Genomic DNA, 25,288 nt, shown 5'->3' with positions numbered 1-25,288 from the left:
CTTTGCCAGTATTTCTCTTTGAATATCTTTGGGGCTGCTTTTTTTCTATTGATTTATTTGGCTTTCTCTTTAGCATAAGTATCGCACTGTATCAGATCTCTCTTTCTCATGTCCATATTTCTTTACACATTTAAAAAATCTCTAGATTTTCTTTATATTTTCACACTTTCTCTAAAAGGCTCGAGGTTTCGTGTTCTATATCATGTTTTTCATAAATCCGTTGCTTCTACCTATAGGCACTTCACACTGTACTCTGAAACATCCACTTTTTCATGCTAAACCTCATCCCTACATTACACCTAAACTCACATTTATTGTACTGTAACTCCTTCGACTGTAATATTGCCACTCAACCAACTTCCAAGACCCCACTCAATAGCTGTCTAGCTCTTAACCTCTTTCTCTTTAAACTAATCTCTTCAGATTACCTTCTACCACCTTCTTGAACACCAGACTGCAACTACTTTATCCTTTTTTAAACCATGTGAATTTGATATCTACATCTGAGCTGCTTATATATTCTTATTTTATTCTGACATCTATCTAATATGCATGTATGTTTTTACCTTTTATGCTTTTAATCCCTCATACAATATAATGATAATATTTCTTGCAAACATATGTGGAGCTTTTCTCCCCGGCCTCTTCTGAAAAAGGGATCATACCCAGTCTAATTTTCCTAGTCAACAAAAATATATAAAGGCTGAATTTGATGAAAAAAAGACATTTAATTTAAATGTTTTGTACTTACCATAAGGAGAGATCTGTGTTGTCTTGTTTTCATCCAGTTCAAAATCCCACACTCCTTCTCCCTTCCAAATTTGTTATCTGGTGCTCCTCAATGAATGAGTGGACCTCACCAGGAACCTTGTTGGTCTACAGCCTCAGCTGACTGCATTTTCTTCAGGTTCAATTCTTTGTCTAGATTATCAGCTATCCCCTTTGTTCAGGATATTGAGGAAATGTATATTGATGAACAGGCAGACTTGATCTCAGGTGTTTTGGGGAAGAGGGGAAATTGTGGGTATGGGAGGAGTTAGAGCTCTGGATCCGCAGCTTCTAAATGTTGTTGAGGTCAGATCCGATTGAATCGGACAATAGGAAGGTTGAACTGGATGAAAACAAGACAACATGGATCATTATGGTAAGTACATAACTGTACCTGGCGTCCAGCTCCAATGTCTACCAAAGGTCCAGTGTGTAAGGCCTTTCTTAAGGTTTCATTTCTGATCAGACCTCCTGTGCAGGTAGGATAAACTTTATCCATGAGATTTATTCTTTGTGTTTGAAAAATCCCACTCTTCCTTGGTTTGTACCAACTTTATTGCACAGTTGAGATTCTTGACTTAGATAATGCTCTTTCTAGTTGTTAATACCTCAGCCAGAACAGTTTCATAATTTCAAGCCCTTGAATCCTCCATACCTCATATTTCACAAGGTTAGAGTTTTCTTATTGACAAATCCAAGTTTTATGTTAAGGGTAGCCACAGATATAAAAGCATAAGCCAGTCAGTCAACATGCCTGTATTCTTTTCAACTACTTTAATAGAGGAGAATGTTTGTTGCTTAGCATGGATGTCATCAGGCAACTTGGATTTTACATGCACAGAACCAGATATTTCAGAAAATGCTCTGATATTTTGTATCTTTTTCCACTGCAGACTTGTCTTTAAGGCTTATACAGTGACATTGCTAAAATGGTTCATTCAGTGCTGAGAGAAGTATGTTATTTTTTTTTCCTTTCAGTTTTGAGCAATCTCACCTAGGGCAGAGTCTTCCTGTTGGACTTTTTTTTTATTGTTGGCTGTGGTCTAGAGAGAAAGGTTTAGTAACAGAGCATCATGGATAAAATGTTCAGTTAGTGTCCTGGAAAAGTTTCAGGTGCTAAGCTATCTAGTATATAATAGAATTACTTCTGCCATTGATGAGGGCATATATACTTTTGTTTACAAACATGTTATTCCTGTACTGTGGTTTCTGACTGTGGTGACTGGTAGCCTGAGTGAAGTGTTTATGGCAGTATTGCTAACTTAACTATACATAATTTAGGTCCTGCTTATCTTAAGAAGCCATTGACTCCACATCAGCTGACTTTCCATTCTGCAAGCTTGGTGAGGACCTTGTTATTGGCAGTATTGCTAACTTAACTATACATAATTTAGGTCCTGATTATCTTAAGAAGCCATTGACTCCATATCAGCTGACTTTCCATTCTGCAAGCTTGGTGAGGACCTTGTTAGATTCCTAAGGCGAGTCTGGAGATTTTGGGTATCCTTCTTTTCGTGCCAGTTTCAAGAATGGATTTCTGTGACCAGTTCCGAGTGTCCCTTAAAATGTGTCTGTTTCATAAGGCTTTTACTTAGGATTTCTTAATTTATGTTGCCCACATTAAGCCTGATTTGTATTGATATTTATTTTTTATAGAACTGTTATTACAGTACATATTGAGTGTTGATGTATTTTTTTATTGTTTTGTAATTGTAAAGCACTTAATATTTCAGGCACTAATAAAATTTACTTATGTTGGGTAACTAGCACAGTTGAACTACTTTCTGTGAGTCAGTAGATGACCACTACCAAGTGTAGCTAGGCAAAATTATTAAACCTTGCACGGATTTAGCTCAGGTTAACTGACCTCTGGTGTTGGCAAGGGCATCCTGTTTCAGCAGAAGTAAATCAAAGGAGAATGTTGTGGGATGAGGCCTTCGATTTTGGATATCACTGATGGGGTTAGGTTGGCGTGGTAGTTAAATGACTGTAACAAGTGTGTAATTGTGGCAAAACTGCATAGCTGAAAAGTTGATTTTTTTATCAATTGTTGTTAAAGGAAAAATGCAAATGCCGACATTTCCAGTGATGAAGAACCCGAGATATTATTTGTGACTGAAGACACTTCTGATGACGCTGCTGCTGCACCCACTTCTGATTCACGAGAAGGTAAGTATATTTACATGAAGTAACAATTTTTTGCATACCACTCCACATGTGTTATCATAGTTTCTTTCAAATTTTTTTTTTTAATTTACTGTGTGGTGTGTGTGGATGTTATTTGCTGACTGTGGGTTGATTTTTCTGCTCACTGCCACTGCACTTAAGTAACATTGAGACATACTACATAATATCTTAAAAGGCAGTCATTTTTGCACAGAAGCACTAAACTGTAAGCGTCTGTTAAAAATATGAGAGGGGGAAATGTAAATAATACATGGTACAATGAGAAATGTCTTTTAATAGCAGAGAATCACATTTCAGACACTAGCTTATATATATTGTAATAGTAATGTTCTGACCGAGTCACTTTTGTAGTGTTCTTAACAGATGGGTTGTAGCTGACTGATGGTACGGCTAGGGTACTAGACCTTTACCTTCCTAAGATGCATGTCTGAATGATGACCTCAGCTCATCTGCATATAAAGTCAAAAATACATAATGAGATCCTCAGACTATATTGCCACCAGCCAAATGCAGGTCTTTGCAGTCAATGGACTGTGATCATTTGGTCATTCAGTGCTGCAGCTTCACTAGTAGGATCAGATAAATCCTCCATTGGGGATCCTTCCTTTCTAAACTTTTGACTGTTTTACTAATTGTTATTAGATGTGAGCTAGAAGGTGTGAGTGTGGTAGACAAATTCCATACAAAGGCTTGCACACTGAGTGCCTGTTCTGTCTAGGTCCTGAACAAGACTATAAATCCTACTCCATCTTTTGGTCATTTGTTCCTAAACCCTGTAGGCTATCCACACTTAATACCTTCCTCAAGACCCAATGTCTGAAACGCTTGGCGCAGTTTACCATGTCAGAAGGCCAGGATGTCAGCCACCCACCTAAGAAAAACATAAGACCTAAGAGGATTCTGCATCCATCATCTCAGAACTGGAAATACCCACTGAAGTAGTTGAACCCACTGTACCCCAATTGTCTTCTCACAAGCCCTCTACTGTGACCCTGCTAGAGGCCAGTATGGCTCCTGAAGCCTTGCAGTTGACTGAGTCCTCCGACAAAACCTTATTTATTATCTCGGAGGGCCCTCAAGCAATCCTTCTGATCCTTGTGTGGGCAGAGATTTCCAGATCTCTGATGGAAGTACACCAAGGCTCAAAACCCCTAAGCTGATTCAGGCGGATGTCACCCCTAAAGAGAAAAAGCAATAACTTAGGCACTCAACATCGCCTTCTGTGTCCAGAGAGAAAGAATGGATTGATTTTTCTCAGGGCTTGTTCAAGGCAATCATGTCTTTGAAGCCTACCTCCTTTGTGACCCAGACTACTGAGGCCACACCACATAAAGGGGTCTTAGATTCTTCCACCTCGGATGAGGAACCTGACAGAGATTCTGATCTCTTTTGACTTCTCTTCCCAGGTGTACTCTTCAGAACAGATTTGCTCAGATGAAGGATACTCTCTCTCTCCAGATTCCTCCTTGGAATAGGCCTGATTTGTAGAAACCTTACAAAGCATGATGAAACATTTTGAGTAACAATCCAGACAGGTGTCTAAGACAGTGTATTGGAGATGGGCAATCCTGCTCCTCCTCCAGATTCCTCAGTGCAAGATGCTTACCTGGATGCAGTTCAAGCCAATGCTTCAGCACCTGATTCTCAGCCTCTTTCTCCAAAAAGACCAGATAGGTTTTACAAAGTTCCTGATAAACTAAAGTACCTCTACAAAAACCCTGTGACAGATCCAGCTGCAGTATCCCTGACCTCAGAAGAAAAAACTTCCAAGCTGCTCCCTGGCACTAATGTTTTCCCCAGTGACAGACAGTAAAGCAATGGACAATTCGGGTAATAAAGTGTATACCTTCTCCATTTTAGCTTTCAGAGCTGTAAAGTACCAAACTCAAATGACCAAGTCTTACTTACTCAAGCAAGACTATCACAGAGCACCAGAAACTGGAATCAAAACAGCATACACAGTCTCTATTGACCCAGGCATCTCAAATAGCAAGACACAGTATAAAATGCAGTTATGATGCTGTGGATGCCTTTTCCAGGGTATCTGCAACTGGCTTAGTGATCAGGCGATATGCCTGGCCATGAGGCCGACTTGTTCTAGAAGATTTCAAGTTTAAGATTCTAGACTGCCCTTCAGATAACCCTACCACTCCACCATGGGAACTTGATTCTTTTTGGCTTGCAAGCTGCCAGTCTCTTCAAGGCTTTGCAGGAACAGGGCAAGGAAATGAAAGATTGCCATCAGATTTTGCTTTCCACAGTTCCCAGATACTATAGAAATTATCTAGCAAACTATACCTCTTTTGTCAAGAGAGATCCTGGAACCACCTCATAGGCAAAGGAAAATTCCTAAGAAAAGATTCCCAGAATAACCTTCATGGGATACTCCTTCTGGGAGGCCTCAGTTTGATAGTAGTCCCCTGTGACTGACTATATTCCACCCATCCCACTCTCCAAACCCTACTCCTCCACTCCTGTCTCAAAATGAAACTCTTACTTTTCCTTTCTGGGAAGCAGTAACCTCAGACAAGTGGCTCTTAAGCATTATCAAGGCGGGTTACACTCTCTTAGGAAAGTAGGACAACTCCCAAGGGAATACCCCTATCTCCTTCCAACCAGATACACCTGCTTCATCCTATCGTGCAAGACTTACTAGCCCAGGGAACCATAGAAGAGGTCCCCCATCCTATTTAGGAACAGGATTTTACTCTAGGATCTTTCTTGTTCCAAGGAAAGAAGGTCAGTGGAGGCCTATCCTGGACCTCTCCCTGCTAACCACCTTTGAGAGTTTCTTGTTTCAAAACATCTTTACAAACTCTTCTGTCCTTCATACTTCCTCAAGCTTTTGTGGTATCCTTAGACCTAAAGGATGCTTATCTTCATATTCCCATCCACCCCTTCCTGCAATAAAAATCTCAAATTCTTTACTGGGTCACTACATTGTTTACTGTTTTGCCCTTTGGTCTTTCTTCAGCTCCAAGGGTTTTCACAAAGAATCTGGCTGCAGAAATGGCTTTCTTCCTACCTCAGGCATACAGATCTAAAGTTAACTGGATAACCTTCTACTTCAGGTGTTATCCAGGGACACTCTTCTGAAGCACCTTCATTACTCCATACAATTTCTGTCTGTCCTGGGGTTCATCATAAATTACAAAAAACTGCAGCTCATTCCCACCCAACAGCTAACCTTTCTGGGATGCAACCTGTAAATGTCTGGCATGCATGCCTGTATTCCTCAGGAGAATGTCGCCTCCCTACCAAATGAATTCTTAATGCTTTCCAGCAAGGATCCGTTGCTTGACCAGACAAGCTCTCAGGGCCCTGGCAGTCATGGCTGCCACCATCTCTATGCTGCCTCTCACCAGGCTGCACATGAGGAAAATACAGTGATATATGAAATCTTTGTGGTCCCAGCACTCTCGCCCCCTCAGTACCTACATTCCTCTTGTTCCTTACAACAAGAAGGAATGCCTTCGGTGAAGCAACCAAGTTACGCTCAACCCAGGTCTTTCATTCACTCTAGCCCCACATAACCAGGTCCTGTATCCATATGCTTCATAGATATCATGGGGGGCTTGACAGGAGACCACAGAGTGCAAGGGGAGTGGCCTTCCCATGTACTCAAAGAACACATCAGCTTAAAGGAAATGAGGCCATTTCTTCAATCTCTACAGGCATTCTCACATCTTTGGAAACCAGACATTTTGTTAGTGTACACGGACAACACCACAGTGATGTGGTACATAAACAAGTAGGGAGGCACAAGATCCTAACCTCCTGTGCAGGCTAACACAGGAGGTCTAGCACCAGTCTCTCTGCTAAATCTTTCACTTACAGCAACATATATTCCCTCTCAGCAGAACGAATTGGCAGACTCTCTAAGTAGTGACATGAAGGACCCTCATGAATGGTTGTTGAACACAGAGGTTTTCAAATCCATAACTCTTAAGTAGAGGACTGCTCAGATAGACCTCTATGCCTCCTCCAAGATTCACCTTCTCCCACTTTTCTGCAAAAGTAATCTTTCACCTCTATCTTGGGGGACAGATGACTTCTCCTTCCAGTACACAGGGAAGTTTCTTTATGCATGCCCCCACTCTGCCTCTGCACCTAAGGCTTCTTCTCAAGATTCAGAAGCAATCTCCTAGCATCTTTTAGGCCAAGACAACATTGGTTCCTGCTCCTGTTTTACAGATTAAAGGGAAATTACTGGAGAATCTCTCCAAAACCATATCTAATTTTTCAACAGAAAGAGCAGTTCCTTCATCCCAATCTGACCTCACTTAGTCTAACCCTATGGATGATCGGATTCTATTCCCTAGAAGGCACACCCTTTCTGAAGAGGTTGTTCAAGTTCTACAAGAAGCCAGGAAATCACCCAGAAATCTTACATGGCCGAGTGGAAGAGATTTTCCATCTGGTGCCTTAAGTGCAAACTCCAACCCTTTATGTCGGGGTACAGTACTCCAATACTTGTGTGACTTATTATATATGGGGTTGGCCTACTGTTCCTTAAGGCTCATTTATCTGCCATTAATGCTTACCTATCTTTGGAGCCCCCTCTCATGTCCAGGACAGAAGTTAAGCTTTTTCTGAGGGGAGTTTTATACCTTAAACCCTAACACTCTACCATGGGACCTTAATTTTTTTTTCTGAAAAGCTCACTTTACCCCCTTTTGAATGGGCTGCTTTAGCTACTCTGAAATTCTGTACTTGAAAATCAGCGCTCATCCCGGCCTTGATGTCAGCTCGCAGGGTTTCAGAACTCCATGCATGGCTATTTCACTGTTTCTCATCTTCCACAAAGACAGGGTGAGCCTCAGGGCCAGTCCATCTTTCATGCCAAAAGTGTTTAGTAAGCTAACCCTCAACCAAGCAAACAATCTACCTATACTTTTTCCCAACCCCTGGAATATGGGTGAAAGAGTATTACACTCTAGGTATTCACAGACAGTTGAGGTTTTACCCAGACAAAACTAAGGATATCTGAGAAACAGATCAGCTGCTCATCTCATTTATGGATTCCAGGTTAGGACAACCAGTTTCCAAAGAAACTATTTTTTTCCTGGATCTCAAAGGCTGTTTCCTTCTGGTACACTGAACATAGAAAGAATTTACCCATGTGTCCAAAAGCACACTCCACTCAAGCATTGGATTTTTTTTCCTAATCTCAAAGGCCATTTCCTTTACTACTCTCAACATGGAAATAATTTACCCATGTGCCCAAATGCCCACTCCACTCAAGCAGTGGATTCATTGGTTGCCTTCTACAAAGAAAGGGGGTGGATATCAGGTCCATTTTAGAAGCTGCTACCTGGTCATCTCTTCACACCTTCAGAAAACACTACAAGCTATATGCCTTCTCTTGGTATAGGGCAGTTTTTGCCAAAACTATTTTGTCTGGCCTCCTGGACTCTTCATCCTCTTTTCCTCTTAAACTTGACACCCTTCTCTCTGTCTACAGCACTTGGAATCACCCATTTATTAAGAATACTGCAACAGTGACTCAGTCAGGACATAGCACAATTGTGTAAGAAATTAACGTAACAGTACATATACTTTAGTAAATATACTTTGAGAGGATTTCTGTCTATGCACACTGAGCAGAGTGGAGGAGGGGCATTGACTACAACTCTGATCTGAGATCTATAAGTATCCTGTTTTTTTGGCTTATTTATACTGATTATTGTTTCTAGCAATTTATATATAGCACTTTTTATTGCCTGCTGCATAGTTTTTACTGCATTTTATTGCTATTAACTAATCTGCATGGGTAACTGATTTGTTTGCAGTTAAAAGCATTCTGTAGAGTCTCTTTTCTCCTTTATCTGTTTAAAAACTTTCATTTTGTGGCTTTCTGTAGTATTTACTGTCTAAAGAGTGTAGGCTAATAGCTTTAGTATTGGTGCCCACCCTCCCTTCCTGTTGGTGTCTTGTTGTTATACTTGGTGGCTTTGCAGATGATGTTCGTGTTTGACTGTTGCAGTCATTACATTTGGGTAATCTGCTGGCAGGTTGCCTTCAGTCTACCTGAATAACAAAGTTTTGGGTCATGCATCTGTTGCTGTCTCCTCTTCCATGACGTCAGGGGTATAAAACATGCAGCTGATGCCATTTTAATCCGTCTTTCATGCTGTGCGGTGCCCGAAGCAGAAGCATTCCGCAAGTGCCGGTCGGCCGACTCCTGAAATTTTCATTTTCGAGTTTCAGAATCGAAGTCTTCAAACTAAAGCTAAGTACCCCATTGGGGAAACTTTTTTTTGCTCCTTACCGATGTCAGTAAAAGTTAATAATTGTATTACTTGTGGGAAGCAAATACCTCATAAGGATTTTCATTTGTACTGTATTCCTTGCCTAGGCCCTGACCACAATGTGCCTTGCTGTCGGTTTTGTGCTAAATTTAACCAACGCACTATTAAGCATCGATATATTTTTGCTTTTAAATACTTTGGTTCAAGATTTAACTATCCTGAAATGTCGTCTGTTAGCAATCCGTCTACTGGAAACCCCAAAAAACGCAAAGAAAAAGACCGAGACAGACCGTCGAGGTCCAAAACCGATGACGAAGCTTCTCCTAAGCCATTCGCCGGATTGCCGGTACTCAGTGAGGTGCTTTCGCAGCCCCTGATGCCTGCTACTTTTGAGTCGCAGGCCTCTACCGAGACCCATTCGGAGTCCGGTATGCCATGAATTTCTTCAAGTATTGAACCCGCGGATGTCTCTCCCTTGGATGGGTCCAGAGCCACTGAGCAGGCACTGACTTCTGAGGGTGTTTTCAGGCCTAAAGATTTGTATATTAAACCAACGCCATCATCAAAAACAAGGCCAAAACCAACTGTGTCTAAAAAACCGATGCATGAGCCACGTGCTCAGGCCCCTATGCCTAAAAAACAAATGATCAAAGTGGCTGAGGATTTAATTACATTGATCAGGGGTTCCCAACCCAAGGCACTGATTGTGAATCTTCAGATCAGGTTTCCATTTCTTCTGATTCCTCTTCTGATCGGGAATTTTCTATCCCCCCTTATGAGGACTCTGATGCAGAAGAATCCATCCCTTCTGCTACTCCTCCTGAGGATTTTTCTTTTGGAGAGACCTTGCATACCTTAAGGGAACATTTTCATTGGGAGAGTCAGGACTTTTCAGAATCCAAAAAGAGGCTTAGGGATTTTCTTCTTCTTCCTCAGCATAGGCCTTTGGTTATACCCCCTGTTTTAGACATTGTTGATTTCTCAGAATCCCGCATGGCTCCTGATTCCCTGCCTCCAGTTCCTAGTAAGCCAGACAGATATTACAGGGTTCCTGACTCCCACAAGTTTCTTTTCAAAAATCCTACTGCTGACCCTGAAACTATTTCTCAGGGTCCCGAGGGTGTTGAGGCTTCTACAGCTAAAAATCCTACCCCTTCTGATAGAGATTCCAGGGCACTGGATAGATAGGGTAAGAAGGTTTATACATCTGCAACCCTGGCAATCACGGCTTTAAACTGTCAATTTCATGTGCTTAAATGTCAACAGCATGTCATGGGCTTACTGAAACAGAAAATGATGTTGATTTCTGATTGTGTGGAAAATAGTGTTACAGGATTTATTGCATTCAGCTGAACAAGCTGGAAAGCATACTTTGCAATGTGGTTTTGATTCCTTGGAGGCCTCTTGCAGGGCCATGGTAACTGGATCTGTGATAAGAAGGCATGCTTGGCTCAAGGAGCAAAATCTGCCTGATCATGTTAAAGCCAAATTGTTGGATGCTCCTTTACAGCAGGGCAGTCCGTTTGGTACTAAGGCAGAAGAAGTTTTAAAAAAGATGGAAGTCAGAGCTAAATCTATGCAAACTGTAAAAGATTTCTTGCAAGTGCAGCCACCCAGGTTCAGTAGGCACTGGCCTACTAAGAATTGGTCCTTTCCAGTACCCAACAGAGCCACTCAGGTCAAAACCAGACACTGCAAAGGCTCCAGGTTTCAGTCACAAGGATCTTACAGGACAAAACAATGGGGTACCTCCACCTCCAAATCAGGAAGTAGCAAAGCACCACTTTACGGTAAACAGTCTCAATGACTTTCCTCTGCCATTTCCAAGCACTTATCTTTTGGCAGCCCCTTTGGGGGGAAAACTAGCACTTCATGCTCAAAATTGGCATCTAATTACCCAGGACAAGTGGGTCTTAAATATAGTATCCCAGGGGTACAGATTTAATTTCCACACATTGCCAATTCCAAACGGATGGCCAGATCTGCCCCCAAATCAGTGGGCAGAGTCCCAGAAACAAGTCATGCCCCTCATGGATATGGAGCCTATTCAACAAGTACCAGAAAAGGTAAAAGGACAAGGTTTTTATTCAAGACTTTTCCTGGTACCCAGAAAAGACAAATCATGGCGTCCAATTCTGGACTTATCCATTCTAAATACTTTCCTGGATATTCCGAAATTTAAGATGCTGTCTCTACAACAGCTACTACCAATGCTAGGCAAGAATGCCTGGTTGATAACTCTAGACTTAAAAGAGGCTTACCTGCATATCCCAATCAGGGAATCTTGCAGAAGATACCTCCACTTCAAAGCCGGCTATTTGCATTACCAGTTCTCTGCACTGCCATTTGGCTTATCTACTGTGCCCAGGGTCTTCACAAAGTGCCTGGCACCAGTAATTGCATTTTGCAGACAAAGAAACATTCAAATTTATCCTTACCTGGATGATTGCCTAATTCAGGCAGAGGACAAGGACACTCTTCTACAACATCAGGCTTCTAACATGCCTAGGGTACACCATAAACAAAAAGAAATGACAACTGGTACCCTCTCAAATAATTACATTCCTGGGTGCTAGCTTGAATACAACTGCCCAGATGGCTTACCCTCACGCCAGACAAACAAATTCAATTGATAACGCACTTCAAACAAGTGGCCACAAAAACCCAGCTATATCTGCAAGACAAATTTTGCAGGCTTTGGGGTTCATGGTATCCTGCATTCTACTAATTGCATATGCAAGACTGCATATGAGGAAACTTCAATGGTACCTAAAAAGCATTGTCACAGCCTGGAAACAATGATTCCTCTCATTCCTTGCTTGCAACAGGAGTTCCTTTGGTGGGCAAAGGCCTGTCACCAAAACAAGGAACTGTCATTCATTCCTACCCCCTGCCACCCAAACCCTGACTACAGATGCATCAGACTATGCTTGGGGGGCTCATCTGGCAGGGAGATGCATTCAGGGCGAATAGATCCCAAATCAAATGCACCTACATATCAACCAGAAAGAAATGCTAGCTGTACGGAATGCTCTGACAGCCTTCAAGGACTTCCTTCATCCAGGACAACTACTGATAAAGATGGACAACACCACAGATGTCCTTCATGGATGCATCTGCAGTCATAACAGCTGGGTTGTCCTGTCGTCAGGCAGCCCGTCAGTCGGCCGGATTCCAAAGTCCGGGTCCGCTGATGTCGCTCTTCATCCGACGTCATCTCTGTTGGACTTATAAAGGCATCAGCCGGCGCCATTTTCCTAGTCTTTCTTGCCGTGGGCGCCCAAGCAGAAGCTGTTCGCAAGTGCCGGTCGGTCGGATCCAGAGATTTTTTCCGAAGACTTCTAAAGCACTCTTTCTTGCCTCAGCCGATGTCAGAAAAAGTTAATAATTGTTTAACCTGTGGGAAACAAATACCTCATAAAGATTTCCATTCTTACTGTCTGCCTTGTTTAGGCCCAGCCCACGACGTAGCAGCCTGTTCGCCTGTGCTTCCTTCAACCGGACGTACGCTAGGCGTCCGCCGGAGTTTGCAGAACAGTTTTTCGGTTCTGACTTTGCTTACATTATGTCGCCGGAACCTCCGACTACACTTTCTGCCAAAAAAGAAAAGACCGACAGCTGAAACCACGCTTAAGCAAATCATGAGTGTCTAAACCGAGAAAACTGATCTAGGTACAGTCGAATCTATCTCTACACTTGAGGCCCCTGCTACAATTCTTGAATCGGCCTCTGAAACTTTACCCACTGACTTATCAGACACCATTCCCCTGGATGTCTCTACCCCAGCACGTGGTGCTGCTAGGCCTCCAGCAGCCATGTCCATTAAGGCCTTCGCCAGGGCTAAAGCAGCCAAGACTACCAAATCAGTGCCTGTTAAACCACCCTCATCCAGGCCCTCTTCTAGTTCTCAAATGCTCACCTTGGCAGAAGATTTGATTTCTTTAATTAGAGGATCTCAATCTCACCCAGACAGGGCCTCTCAGCCCCAGATAAGAGACCTAGGGCAGAGCCCTGAGCCAGTGTCCTCTGATGATTCTGCAGATGAATCAGACATTACTGACCAGCCAGAGGCCCTTTCTCCAATTTTGAGGATTCTGATGCTGAAGAATCCATTCCAGCTGCTTCCTCCAGAAGAATTCTCCTTTGGGGAAACCTTGCATGCCATGAGAGCAGTTCCAATGGCAGCAACAAGAATTCTCAGATTCGAAAAAGACTTAGAACCTTTCTGCACCTTCCACAGCACAGGCCCTTAGCTATACCTCCTGTTCTTTCTGTGGTAGATGGCTTTTAATGATGTCTGCTCTGCTCCAGACTCATTACCCCAGCCCCTGCCAAACCAGACAGATTTTACAGGGTGCCTGACACTCATCACCACCTTTACAAGGCCCTTGCAGACCCAGAAACTATATCCCAGGGTCCCAAGGCAGTTGCAGCGACCATAGCTAAAACCCTACTCCTTCTGAAAGGGAAGCAAGGGCATTAGACAGATGGGGTAAAAAGTATACACTTCAGCTACTCTCTCAGCTAGAGCTTTAAACTGCCAGTTTCACATGATACAATACCAAGAGTTTATGCTTGATCAGTTAACTAAAAAATAACCACTGATGAAGCTCTTGACAAGAAATATGTATTAGAAATGGTAAATAACATACAACAGGTTAGTAACCATTCCTTAAAATGTGGCTATGATGCACTGGAGGCTTCATTTAGATCAGCCATGACTGGCACAGTGATAAGAAGGCATGCATGGCTAAAGGAGCAAGCTCTACCAGATCATGTTAAAGCTAAATTGTTAGATGCTCCTATGGATAAGACAAGTTTGTTTGGTGCACCTGCCCAGCAGGTTATGAAGAAAATGGAAGAAAAGGCAAAATCAGTTCAAACTGTTAAAGATTTCCTGCAGGTTCAACCCCAAGGTTTAGCAGGAACTCGCCTGCCAAGAATTGGTCCTTTCCTGACTCCACAAGATGTCAAAAGGGCAGGAATAGACGTTCCAGAGGCAGAAACCAAACCAGAGGAAGTGCCTACAGAGGACGACAGTGGCAAGGTAACAACAGAGGCACAGACACAGCCACTGCCACTACTTCAACACAGCCACAGTGACTTACTCCTAAAACCGCCTACCAGGGAACAAATAGTAGCTCCACTAGGCGGAAGGTTAACTTTATTTGCAAAGAACTGGCACCACATAACAAAAGACAAGTGGATTCTGCAAATTATACATCAAGGTTACCGATTCCACTTCCACACTATACCAGTCAAAAGAGGAATGCCAAATCTACCTCCAAATCAAAAAACAGTAGCTTTACAACAGATAATGGAGTTAGCAAACATGAGAGCTGTGGAAAAAGTGCCTACAGCAGAGCAAGGAAAGGGGTTCTACTCCAGACTGTTCCTAGTTCCAAGAAAGGAAAAGTTGGAGACCAATTCTCGACCTGTCCACCTTGAATACATACATCATTGTCCCAAAATTCAAAATGCTGACCCTACAGCAACTTCATGCTGGGCAAGGAGTGTTGGCTGGTATCTCTAGATCTCAAGGAGGCATACCTGCACGTCCCTATTCGACCAATCTGCAGAAGATACCTCAGATTTCTTGCAGGATCAGAGCACTATCAATTCTCAGCATTGCCTTTTGGCTTATCTACAGAGTATTCACAAAATGCCTGGCATCAGTAATCGCATACTGCAGACTACAGGGAATTCATATTTACCCATACCTGGACGACTGCCTGCTACAAGGGACAACAAAAGCAAGTTGACAACAGATTTGCAAAGGGTCATTTACTTGCTACAAGCACTGGGATACACAGTCAATCTACAAAAGTCAAGGCTGATACCATCCCAAACAAGGACACTCTTGGGAAGTGAGACAAATGGCATTCCTAACTACAGAAAAACAAAAGAACCTCTTTACTTCTTGTCACTAACAAAGCTGAACAAATTAACAGCAAGAAAAGTTCTGCAGGCCTTGGGCTTCATGGCATCATGCATAATTTTGGTTCCATTTGCCAGACTACATATGAGAAAACTACAGTGGTACCGAATTTATGGTCCCAACACAGGCACAGCCTCGAAACAGAAATCCCACTAATTCCATGCTTAAAACAGGAGTTCCTATGGTGGGCCCAGGCATGGTCCAACCCAGGCCTTCCCTTTCACAGATGTCAAGCAAGCCAGAGCATTACAACAGATGCTTCAGACCTAGGATGGGGGCCCACATGCTGGACAAATGCGCAAGGATTGTGGACTCAGGATCAACTTCACCTGCACATCAACCTAAAAGAAATGCTGGCTGTAAAACTGGCTATCCAAAAGTTCAGACCATTTCTCAAAGAGGGCCAGCTGTTGATAAGGACAGACAACACCACAGTCATGTGGTACATCAACAAACAGGGAGGCACTCATTCATACCCCCTATGCAGAATGACTTTGGAACTGTGGACCCTGGCACTCAGCTACAACATCCAGCTGCAGGCAAGATTTGTACCAGGAAAAGAAAATACTCTAGCGGACATTTTAAGCAGGACCACATCAGATGCTCACGAATGGCAAAAATTCTGCACAAGGACACTTCACCCACTAGCATGGAAAGTGGATTCACTCTCCTTCAGCTGGAAAGGCCTAACAGCTTATGCATTCCCACCTCTCCCCTTGATACACAAAGTACTTCTAAAAATCAAGGAAGAACATCCAAGGATAATCCTGATAGCTCCAAACTGGCCAAGACAACACTGGTATCCACTACTAAGGAGCTTGTCTCGGAACAATATGTGGCCAATACCCCTGATGCCTTTGATGCTAACTCAGAACAACTACAGCACCATACATCCAAACCTGAAAACCTTACAACTGACTGCATGGAACATCACATAGCAGCAGCTAATCAAGAACTTTCCCAAAGAGTTAAAGACATTATTCTTGAAGCACGCAGACCTTCAACAAGAAGGAACTACGCTGGAAAATGGAAAAGGTTTGTCAGTTGGAGTTCTGAAAGAGGAAAAGATGTGTCAAACGTGGATATGCCTAACATCCTGGAGTATCTGGCCGAACTTCTCCATTCAGGCCTGTCCTACTCCTCCATCAAGATACATGCATCAGCTATTTCAGCAGAATACAGCTTTGATCCACCTGTTTTTTCACACCCTCTGCTCAGACAACTTCTCAGAGGAATCAAGAATGTAAAACCTCCAAGGAAACCACCATTACCAGCTTGGGACTTAAACTCTAGAAAAGTTGACACTATCACCCTTTGAGCCAGCAGCAACAGCAGACTTACAACACCTGTCATGGAAAACTGCTTTCCTTCTGGCAATTACCTCAGCAAGGAGGGTTTCAGAACTACAGGCCTTAATGGCAGTGCAACCCTTCCTAATCTTCCACCAAGATAGAGTGTCCATGAGGACTAATCCAACATTTATGCCTAAGGTGGTATCCAGAGTGTCTTTAAACCAGGCAATCCACCTACCTACCTTCTTTCCCAACCCACAAAACAGAGGGGAAAGAATACTGCATACCTTGGATGTACATAGACAGCTACGCTACTACTTGGACAGAACCAAAAGCAGCAGAAAGACTGACCAACTTTTTGTGGCCTAACAGGAAGAGAGGGAAAAGCTATTTCCAAACAGACAATCTCCAAATGGATAGGAAATTGCATACGATTCTGTTACTCCTTCCATGGAAAACCAATTCCACAGAACATAAGACCTCATTCTACAAGGGCAACAGCCACTACCACAGCCTTCTTAGGAGTGGCTACCAAAGACATTATTGAGGCGGCTACTTGGACCTCCGTGCATACATTTGCCAAGCATTATAATTTGCCTCTATATTCCAGATCCCGAGCAGGGTTTGCCACTGCTGTACTGCAAGGGATCCTAAACACACCATAATCTACTTTTATCCTCCTCCCCTAGTTGGCTATGGTATTCTACCCAGCTGTTATGACTGCAGATGCATCCATGAAGGACATAGTACAGTTTTGTACCTACCATAAATGTAGATGTCCGAACTGGATAGCATCTGCAGTCAGGATTACCTCCTCCTTCCCTCTGTGGTATTCCTAGGGTGTTTACCCTCCTAATAGCTAGCTGATGGGGGGGGAGTCTTTTATGGTGTATTTGTTTGTATATATGTACATACATGCTTACTTTTGTGGTTACCTCTATCCTTTTTGGAAACATTGGCATCTATCCAAAATTTTTAGCCTTCAGGAGGGCTTCTGGCATCTGGGGCAAGAAACACTGAGGAAAATGGCGTCGGCTGGTGCCTTTATACCCGAAGTCCAACAGAGATGACGTCGGGTGAAGAGCGACATCAGCCGAAGCCGGACCCGGACTTTGGAATCCGGCCGACTGACGGGCTGCCTGACGACAGGACAACCCAGCTGTTATGACTGCAGATGCTATCCAGTTCGGACATCTACATTTATGGTAGGTACAAAACTGTACTTTATGTGGTACATAAACAAGCAGGGGGGTATCCACTCCTATCCCCTTTGCAGACTAGCCATGGCCTTGTGGAACACGGCCTTGACTTACCAAATACATCTACAAGCTCAATTCCTGCCAGGAAAGCAAAATACTCTGGCAGACGACCTAAGCAGAAATCTTATGGACTCACACAAATGGAAACTAGATCCACAAATCTTCAGCATGTTGACATGAAAATGGGGGAGCCCAGACATATATCTTTTTTCCTCTCCCCAAAACTACCAGTTGGACAAATTCTGCACAAAAACTCGTCACAAAAAAGCTTGGAAAGTGGATCCTCTATCCTTCAGCTGGAAAAAACTATCAGTCTATGCCTTTCCCCCTCTGCCTCTGCTCTCCAAGGTTTTATTTACTAACAGTCAGACAGGAAAAACCAAAAATGATTTTGATTGCTCCGGACTGCCCTGGCCAACACTGGTACCCGCTACCAAGGAATATGTCACACCTTCCTCCGTGCTACTTGCCTCAGACACCTCATCTATTGTCTCAGCAGAACTATCAAATTCTGCACACACAGCTCCAAACTCTGAATCTTGCAGCATGGCTTATCAACTAATTTCACTAATCACATCTCTCAGTAAACTTGTGATGGATGTCATTTTGGAGGCTAGAAGGCCTAGTACTAGAAAATCTTATGCTGATAAATGGAAGAGATTTTGTGCCTGGAACCAAGCACAAGGAATAAACACAGCAATGCCCAATATTCCTCAGATTTTGCAGTATTTAACTGAGATGCTTCACAAGGGCCTATCTTTTTCTTCTATAAAAATCCATGCCTCTGCCATCTCGGCTCATTACAATACAGAGCCTCCTCTCTTTTCTCATTACCCTGCTAAAGCAGTACCTCAGAGGGGCCAGAAATTTGAGACCTTCCAGGAGAGCACCGACTCCTGCATGGGACCTCAATTTTGTGCTGGAAAAACTCACCCTACCTCCTTTTGAACCAGCTGCTACTACAGACATAAAATTTCTTACTTAGAAGACAGCCTTTCTTTTAGCAGTCACTTCAACTAGAAGGATTTCAGAACTACAGGCTCTCATGGCAGTGGAGCCTTTCATTATCTTTTATCTGGACAGGGTGGCCCTCAGGACCAATCCTCCTTTTATGCCTAAGGTGGTATCCATTGTGGCTCTTAACCAGACCATTCATCTGCCAACTTTTTTCCCAAATCCGCAGAGCAAGGGGGAGCAGATTCTGCATTCATTGGATGTACACAGACAACTAAGATTCTACTTAAACAGGACAAAATCTCTAAGAAAGTCTGAGCAGCTACTGGTGGCATTTGCTGCAGGGGCAGAGGGGAAGGCTATATCAAAGCAGACTATTTCAAAATGGATAAGCCATTGTATTCGTTTCTGCTATATGGACCATGGTAAACCTGTCCCCAAGGGGATCAGTCCCATTCCACCAGGGCTGCATCTACTTCTGCAGGCTTTCTCAGAGGGGTTCCTAAAAGAAACATTCTAGAAGCTGCTACTTGGAGCTCAGTTCATACGTTCACAAAACATTACCATTTACCTCTCTTTTCTAAATCCAGGGCAGGTTTTGCCACCGCTGTCCTGCAGGGCCTTATAGCTGCTCCTAATGCTGTACAATTCCATCCTCCCATCCATAGCTTTGGGATTCTACCCAAATGTAATGACTGCAACAGTGAAACATGAAGAACATAGTACAATTGTGTATACTTACCATAAATGTAGATGTTAGAGTGTATTCACTGTTGCAGTCTGGGTTACCCACCCACCAGCCCCCTTTCTTCTCTATTGTTATACCTCTTCTTTCCTTCACTATGCTCAAAAGCCTTTGTGGTGTATTTGCTTTTAGTTGGAGGTAAATTTTTTGTGTTCTAAAATACATGCATATATATTTCTGTTCCCCATTTGGGGGGCATCTGACATCTAGGGCAAGAAAAACTGATTAAAATGGTGTTGGCTGCATGTTTTATACCCCTGACGACCTGACGTCATGGAAGAGGAGACAGCAACCGATGCAGGACTCAAGACTTTGTTATTCAGGCCGACTGAGGGCAACCTGCCAGTAGATTACCCAAATGTAATGACTGCAACAGTGAATACACTCAAACATCTACATTTATGGTAAGTGCACACAATTGTACTTTGCCCACCCCTACTGTAAATTTGGTCTAGGACACTCCGCCCAGTCTAGTGTCATTAGCTCATTCTACCTAATCCAGAGAGAACATCTAAGGCCTACTGTTTCTCCCTTCTCCCTTTCAAAAAAAAAAAAATTGCCTGAATCTCCTTGTGTTCTGACTGTGCTTCTCAAAGATTTTGGAACTATAGAGTATATTTTAGAGCATTTATTATAACTGTATTTGCCTTAATATTGCTACAACTCAAGTGCTGTAGGTTGCACTGCATCTGAATTGTTTGTGCGTTTTAGCTGTTTTTCTGTATATATAGACTTCTCTGTATATGTAGACTAGCTACGTATTCTGCTGTATTACTGCCTCTTAAATCATTTTTCAGTCGTGCACTTGCCTTGCTTCATTTAAAAAGTTTTAAATTGCTAATTTTGAAGAATTTTAATTGCATTTACTGTTTAGGACTACACACTCAAGTGGGTTAGCCTTTTCTGTATTATTGCATTGTTTAGCCTGTTTTAACAAAAGAAAAAAATACTATCTTGTTTGCTCATTTCCCACCTTTCCTAGCCAGTCCAGATCCCAGGCTTTGCTTGTCTCAGGACTTTATTTTCTGTGTTCAGAGCTAACCAGACCTTACTGTGGTAGAGGGAAGACCTACTGCTTACCAGTGAGAGTGGTGAGCATTGTACTGCCTATCTAACACTAGAGGAGTGGTTTCCAGCTCTGAAATTGTAATTTTATTAGCCTTTTGGGGCTGATTTCTATCCTTTTCAACTTTCTGGCTTAAACACGCATGTGTTTGCACATTTTTTGCATCATGCAGCACCGCGAGGGTACAGTTAAACTATTCCAGGTTCCAGAAAGTCTGCTCTTCAAATTTTCCCTTAGAACTAGCTGGTTTCTCAGTAGTAGCACTAAAATCTGAACCCCTGTGACTAGCACTTGCTCTAGAGCCTGCTGGAAAGCACTAGGAAGCCTGAAACTGATACAAGCACTCATCTCTCCTTGTCAATAAGGAGAAATTAATCGTAGGCACTAAACAGCCTATAATTGCAAAGTAAGGGAAAACCGCTCTTATACTTTACAAAAAAGCACCTAAACAGGCATGTCCAAGGGTCAGCTTCCAGTGATTTCCTGTCCACATGATGAATCTGGGCATACTGGGGCAATGTGGCAACTTCCTCATGTACACAGACAACCCTCTCCTCCTACCACCCAACAGTACAACCTGTGAAAGATGCACTTGCATAGCCAAACTGGAAGCAAAGCTCTCTCCAGCCAAGATTGTGCTAGACAGTCAAGAGGAGGTGGTTAACACCTGCACTACACCTCAAGCAACTCATAGCCCTTCAAAACCCACACCATCAACACCCACGCATAGCAACACTAAACCCACATATGCGGAGGCCCTTAACATTAACCTGCCCAAGCAACAAGGACCTCTGAAGCTGAAATGCAAACAAACACCAGTCACAACCAAAGTGACACATAGCTCACAACACCAGTGTGCCACCCAATAGCAGCCCCTAAGGCAAGACAATGTACCCAACACTTTAGTCATAGGTGACTCTATAGTCAGGCACACTGATGTCCCACTCACCAGGCTGAACAAGGAGAAAAATTATAGTCCGCTGCCGTCGGGTGCCAGGATCCACCACGTAATGCATGCACTCAAGTCACTCCACAACAAGTACAAATACGACTTTGTCATTGTCCATGCTGGAGTGAATGACTTCAGACATACCTCCCTGGACTACATGAAAAGAGACATGGAAGAGCTGTCGGATCATGTGGCCCAGGCAGGTATGACCCTAGCCCTGAGTAGCATCCTGCCTTTGCCCAGAATGATACCGCAGTATAAGGACAAAATGAGTGACTTCAACAATTGGCTAATCTTCTGGTGTCATTCAAAGGGGATCCAGTATCTGTCTCCCTGGGAAGACATGGACAAACCACAGTGCTTTGCCAGAGATGGTCTGCACCTGTCACCCCTGGGATTCAGGTTACTGGCTAAAGCTCTTGCCACCCCTATAGTGCCTTTTTTAGGCAAGGTTTGAAGGACAAAACCACCACCGTAACAGATACAAGCATGCAAAATCTGAAGGTAATGTTCCTCAATGCTAGAAGTCTAAACCTCAAAATGCACTCTCTCGAGGCACTTCTAAAAATGGAGAACATCGATATCTGTGCAGTAACTGAGACTTGGTTCAAGGCTCCAGAGAGTACCTCTGCAATACCAGGCTACAACTTTTACCACACTTTTCGGCTACAAAACCAAGACCGAAACACTAAAGGTGGAGGAGTGTCCATGTTCACCAAGGATATTCACACCTCCAGGCTAGTTGCCCAACACAATGCATCTGAAATTCTCCAGGTGCAACTAACACTAGGTAAGACTGCAGTCCAAATTGTAGCTTGCTACAGATCCCCCACCATGCCCCAAGATTCTCACTACACCTTTCTAAACATACTGGAAAATATTAAGATACAACCAAACACCCTAATACTGGGTGATTTCAACTATGCCATTAACTGGGAAAACTACTCTGGTACCAACTCCTTTTCCCAACGGTTCTTGGAATTCATAAATTTCAGCGCCCTGGATCAACTAATCCGTTGTCCCACCATGGGCTCCAGTAGCCTAGACCTGGTCATTACCAACATGGGAGATGGATGTTCCACACCATCATTGGTCAGGTCTGACCATAAGCAAATCACCCTTGACATCCACATCTCACCCCCACCCCCCCAGTAAGGAAACCTCCTTAAAAAACTTCTCCAAAGCCAACTTCATGCTACTGAAGTCAGAAGTGACAAACTTCATGGCACCCACGCAGATGGGATCTGAAAGTTCGACTGCAGAATCCTACACTAAGGCACTGTATGAGCACATCCACTCGGGAATGAATCATGCCATCCCAAATAGAACCAAGATGCTCTCCTCCAAAAAAAAGGAAGCCAATCTGGTGGTCCCCTGCTATAAACAAACTATACAACAGAAGGAAGAAACTGTTGCAGAAAAGAGGAAAATACCAGGATGCAAAAAACTCCCTCACCAGCCTCAGTAAGAATCTGAGATCCCTCATAAAATCCTCAAAAGCTAGTTTTGAAAATAAAATTGCCAAAGATTCCAATGACAACCACAAGGCATTCTATAATTATGTCAAGAATCTAAATGGCAATGCTCAGATCTGCTTTAAGCTTCAACAGAATGGCATTAAATATACTGATCCCAAGGATATTGCCAGTATCCTGGCAGATAAGTTTAGTGACAACTTCACCCCTCTCTCACCCCCTAAATGGCCCATCTCAATACCAAAAGATTGCCAAATTCCGGTAATCACGTCCACACAGGTAGAAACTGCACTCTCCAAAGCTAACAATGCAGCATCTATGGGACCAGATGACATCCCAGGCTGTGTACTACATGAACTACAAAATGAACTGGCACCTCACCTAAGTGTCATATTTAATCATAGCTTCACCTCAGGCTTCATGCCCACTGAGTGGCACACAGCTACAGTTATCCCATTCCACAAGGGGGGATCCACCTTGGATCCCAGGAACTACCGTCCCATCAGTCTGACGAGCCTGATCTGCAAGGGCATGGAACGCATTATCATGGAACTTATAAACAAAGACATTGGCAACCTTCAAACACTGGACCCCACCCAGTTTGGGTTTGTGAAGGGCCGATCTTGTCTCCTGAACCAGATTGACTTCTTCGAATCAGTTTCCAGAGCTGTGGACGAGGGTAAGGCGGTCCACGCAGCCTATCTGGACCTCGCCAAGGCCTTCGACACCATCCCCCACTCTGGAATCATAGATAAACTTACTAAGCTGGGCATAAATCCCTATGTCACTCGATGGGTTGCCAACTGGCTTACTGACAGAACCCAGACTGTAAAAGTAGCCAACTCCAAATCCAGCTCCAGACAAGTGGAGTACCTCAGGGTTCAGTCCTGGGACCACTCTTGTTTGGCATCTACTTCTCTGAAGTACAGGCCAACACTAAGGGTCTCTGGCTAACAAAGTTCGCAGATGACTGCAAACTGGGAGCCAGTGTTGAATCCCCAAATGATGTGGATATTCTACAAAAGGGCCATACAGAAATAGATGCCTGGTGTCAGAGCCATGGGCTCAAGCTTAATGCCAAGAAATGTATAGTTATCCCCTTTGGAAAAAAACATGTACCCATGAATTTATACATAGGTGGCAGTACACTAAACATCGAAAGTGTGATGAGAGACTTAGGGACACAGGTGGGCAGTGGTCTCACTTTCAATAACCATATCGCCACAACAGTCAGGAAATCCTTCTATGTGGTACACCTCATCACTAAGGGCTTTTCATCCAGAAAAAAGGAGGTCATTGTCCCACTGTATTCATCCCTCATTAGACCCATTATAGAGTACAATGCCCCATTTGGTATGTACCTCACGAGACATCTGCAACAGCTGGAAAGACCACAGAAATACCTCACTAAAAGAATCACAGGCCTAAAGCAGATGCCATATGCTGACCATCTAAAAAAAAACTCCAGCTATACTCTGTGGCATATCGTCTACTCAGAGGCGATCTCTGCTTAACATACAAGGCCATGTCAAACAGTGAGCTGTTGGACATGCTCCACTTAAAGAAATCCCAATCCCTCAGAGCCACATGCTCCAGGGATCTAAACCTTGTCATCACAATGAACAAAACATGCTGGAGGGATAGGTTCCTGACCCAGAGACTCCTCAGACTCTGGAATAGACTGTCCATACATTTCAAGCAGAGCACTTCTTTGGCCCTCTTCAAAAGGAACCTTGATGATTGGATGGGAGATAGGAAATTCACCTCCGGGGATCATATCAGTCGCCCTGCTAGACAGGGGTTCAGAGAAGTAAATATTGTGGGAAGAAATATCCAGGGAATTTTTATGGCTAGGCTTGTATAGGCCCTAGGGCCAATAGCCTAGTACTAACCTATGAAGTGATCATGGTTGCAGTATTTCTTCCCTCCCAACTTATCCCCTTCTCTTCTTTTCTCTCTCTGTTGGCACATACACTATGCCTTACATGCGCAGACATGCTCTCATTATCCCAGGATATTACAGCCTTTCTAAAGTGGAACTTGCTTACCCTTTTCAAACTAAGCCCCTTCTCCTTCCCTGGTTTTCTTCAGCCGCTGCTGGCTTGGAGATGGTCTGAAGATCCCGTACATATGTCTGATGTAATGCCACTACTAATCTGTCCCCCCTCCTTACTAACCTTCAGGCTTCACAAAAATTAAAACTTGTACAATACTATAACAAAGTTGCCAAAATTGCAGCACATAGTCCTTTCAGAACTCACCACTGTATAGCACTGAAAGTCCTAAATTGGTTAGAACTGCCACATCAACTAACATACACACACCTTCTTATCACCTATAGAATTATCCAGCATCCGTCATCCTGCCCAGCACTAAAAAAAATTCTACACAGCCATGTTCCCAG

General features: G+C 43.3%; 1 protein-coding gene across 3 annotated transcripts in view; it reads left to right on the top strand.

Annotated features, from left to right (window-relative positions):
• Nucleotides 1–25,288, top strand: part of NBR1 (NBR1 autophagy cargo receptor) — a 1,427,595-nt gene that overhangs the window by 1,136,601 nt on the left and 265,706 nt on the right. For all 3 annotated transcript variants that reach the window (XM_044054653.1, XM_044054654.1, XM_044054652.1), the window contains one exon: nt 2,828–2,937. In XM_044054653.1, the coding sequence (XP_043910588.1) occupies nt 2,828–2,937 (110 nt within the window). The remainder of the gene's footprint in view (nt 1–2,827; nt 2,938–25,288) is intronic.

The sequence above is a fragment of the Protopterus annectens genome, chromosome 13.part0, assembly GCF_019279795.1.
Source record: "Protopterus annectens isolate FY-2018-M chromosome 13.part0, PAN1.0, whole genome shotgun sequence".
Taxonomy (NCBI): domain Eukaryota; kingdom Metazoa; phylum Chordata; order Ceratodontiformes; family Protopteridae; genus Protopterus; species Protopterus annectens.
This window is presented reverse-complemented; position numbering and strand designations above follow the sequence as displayed.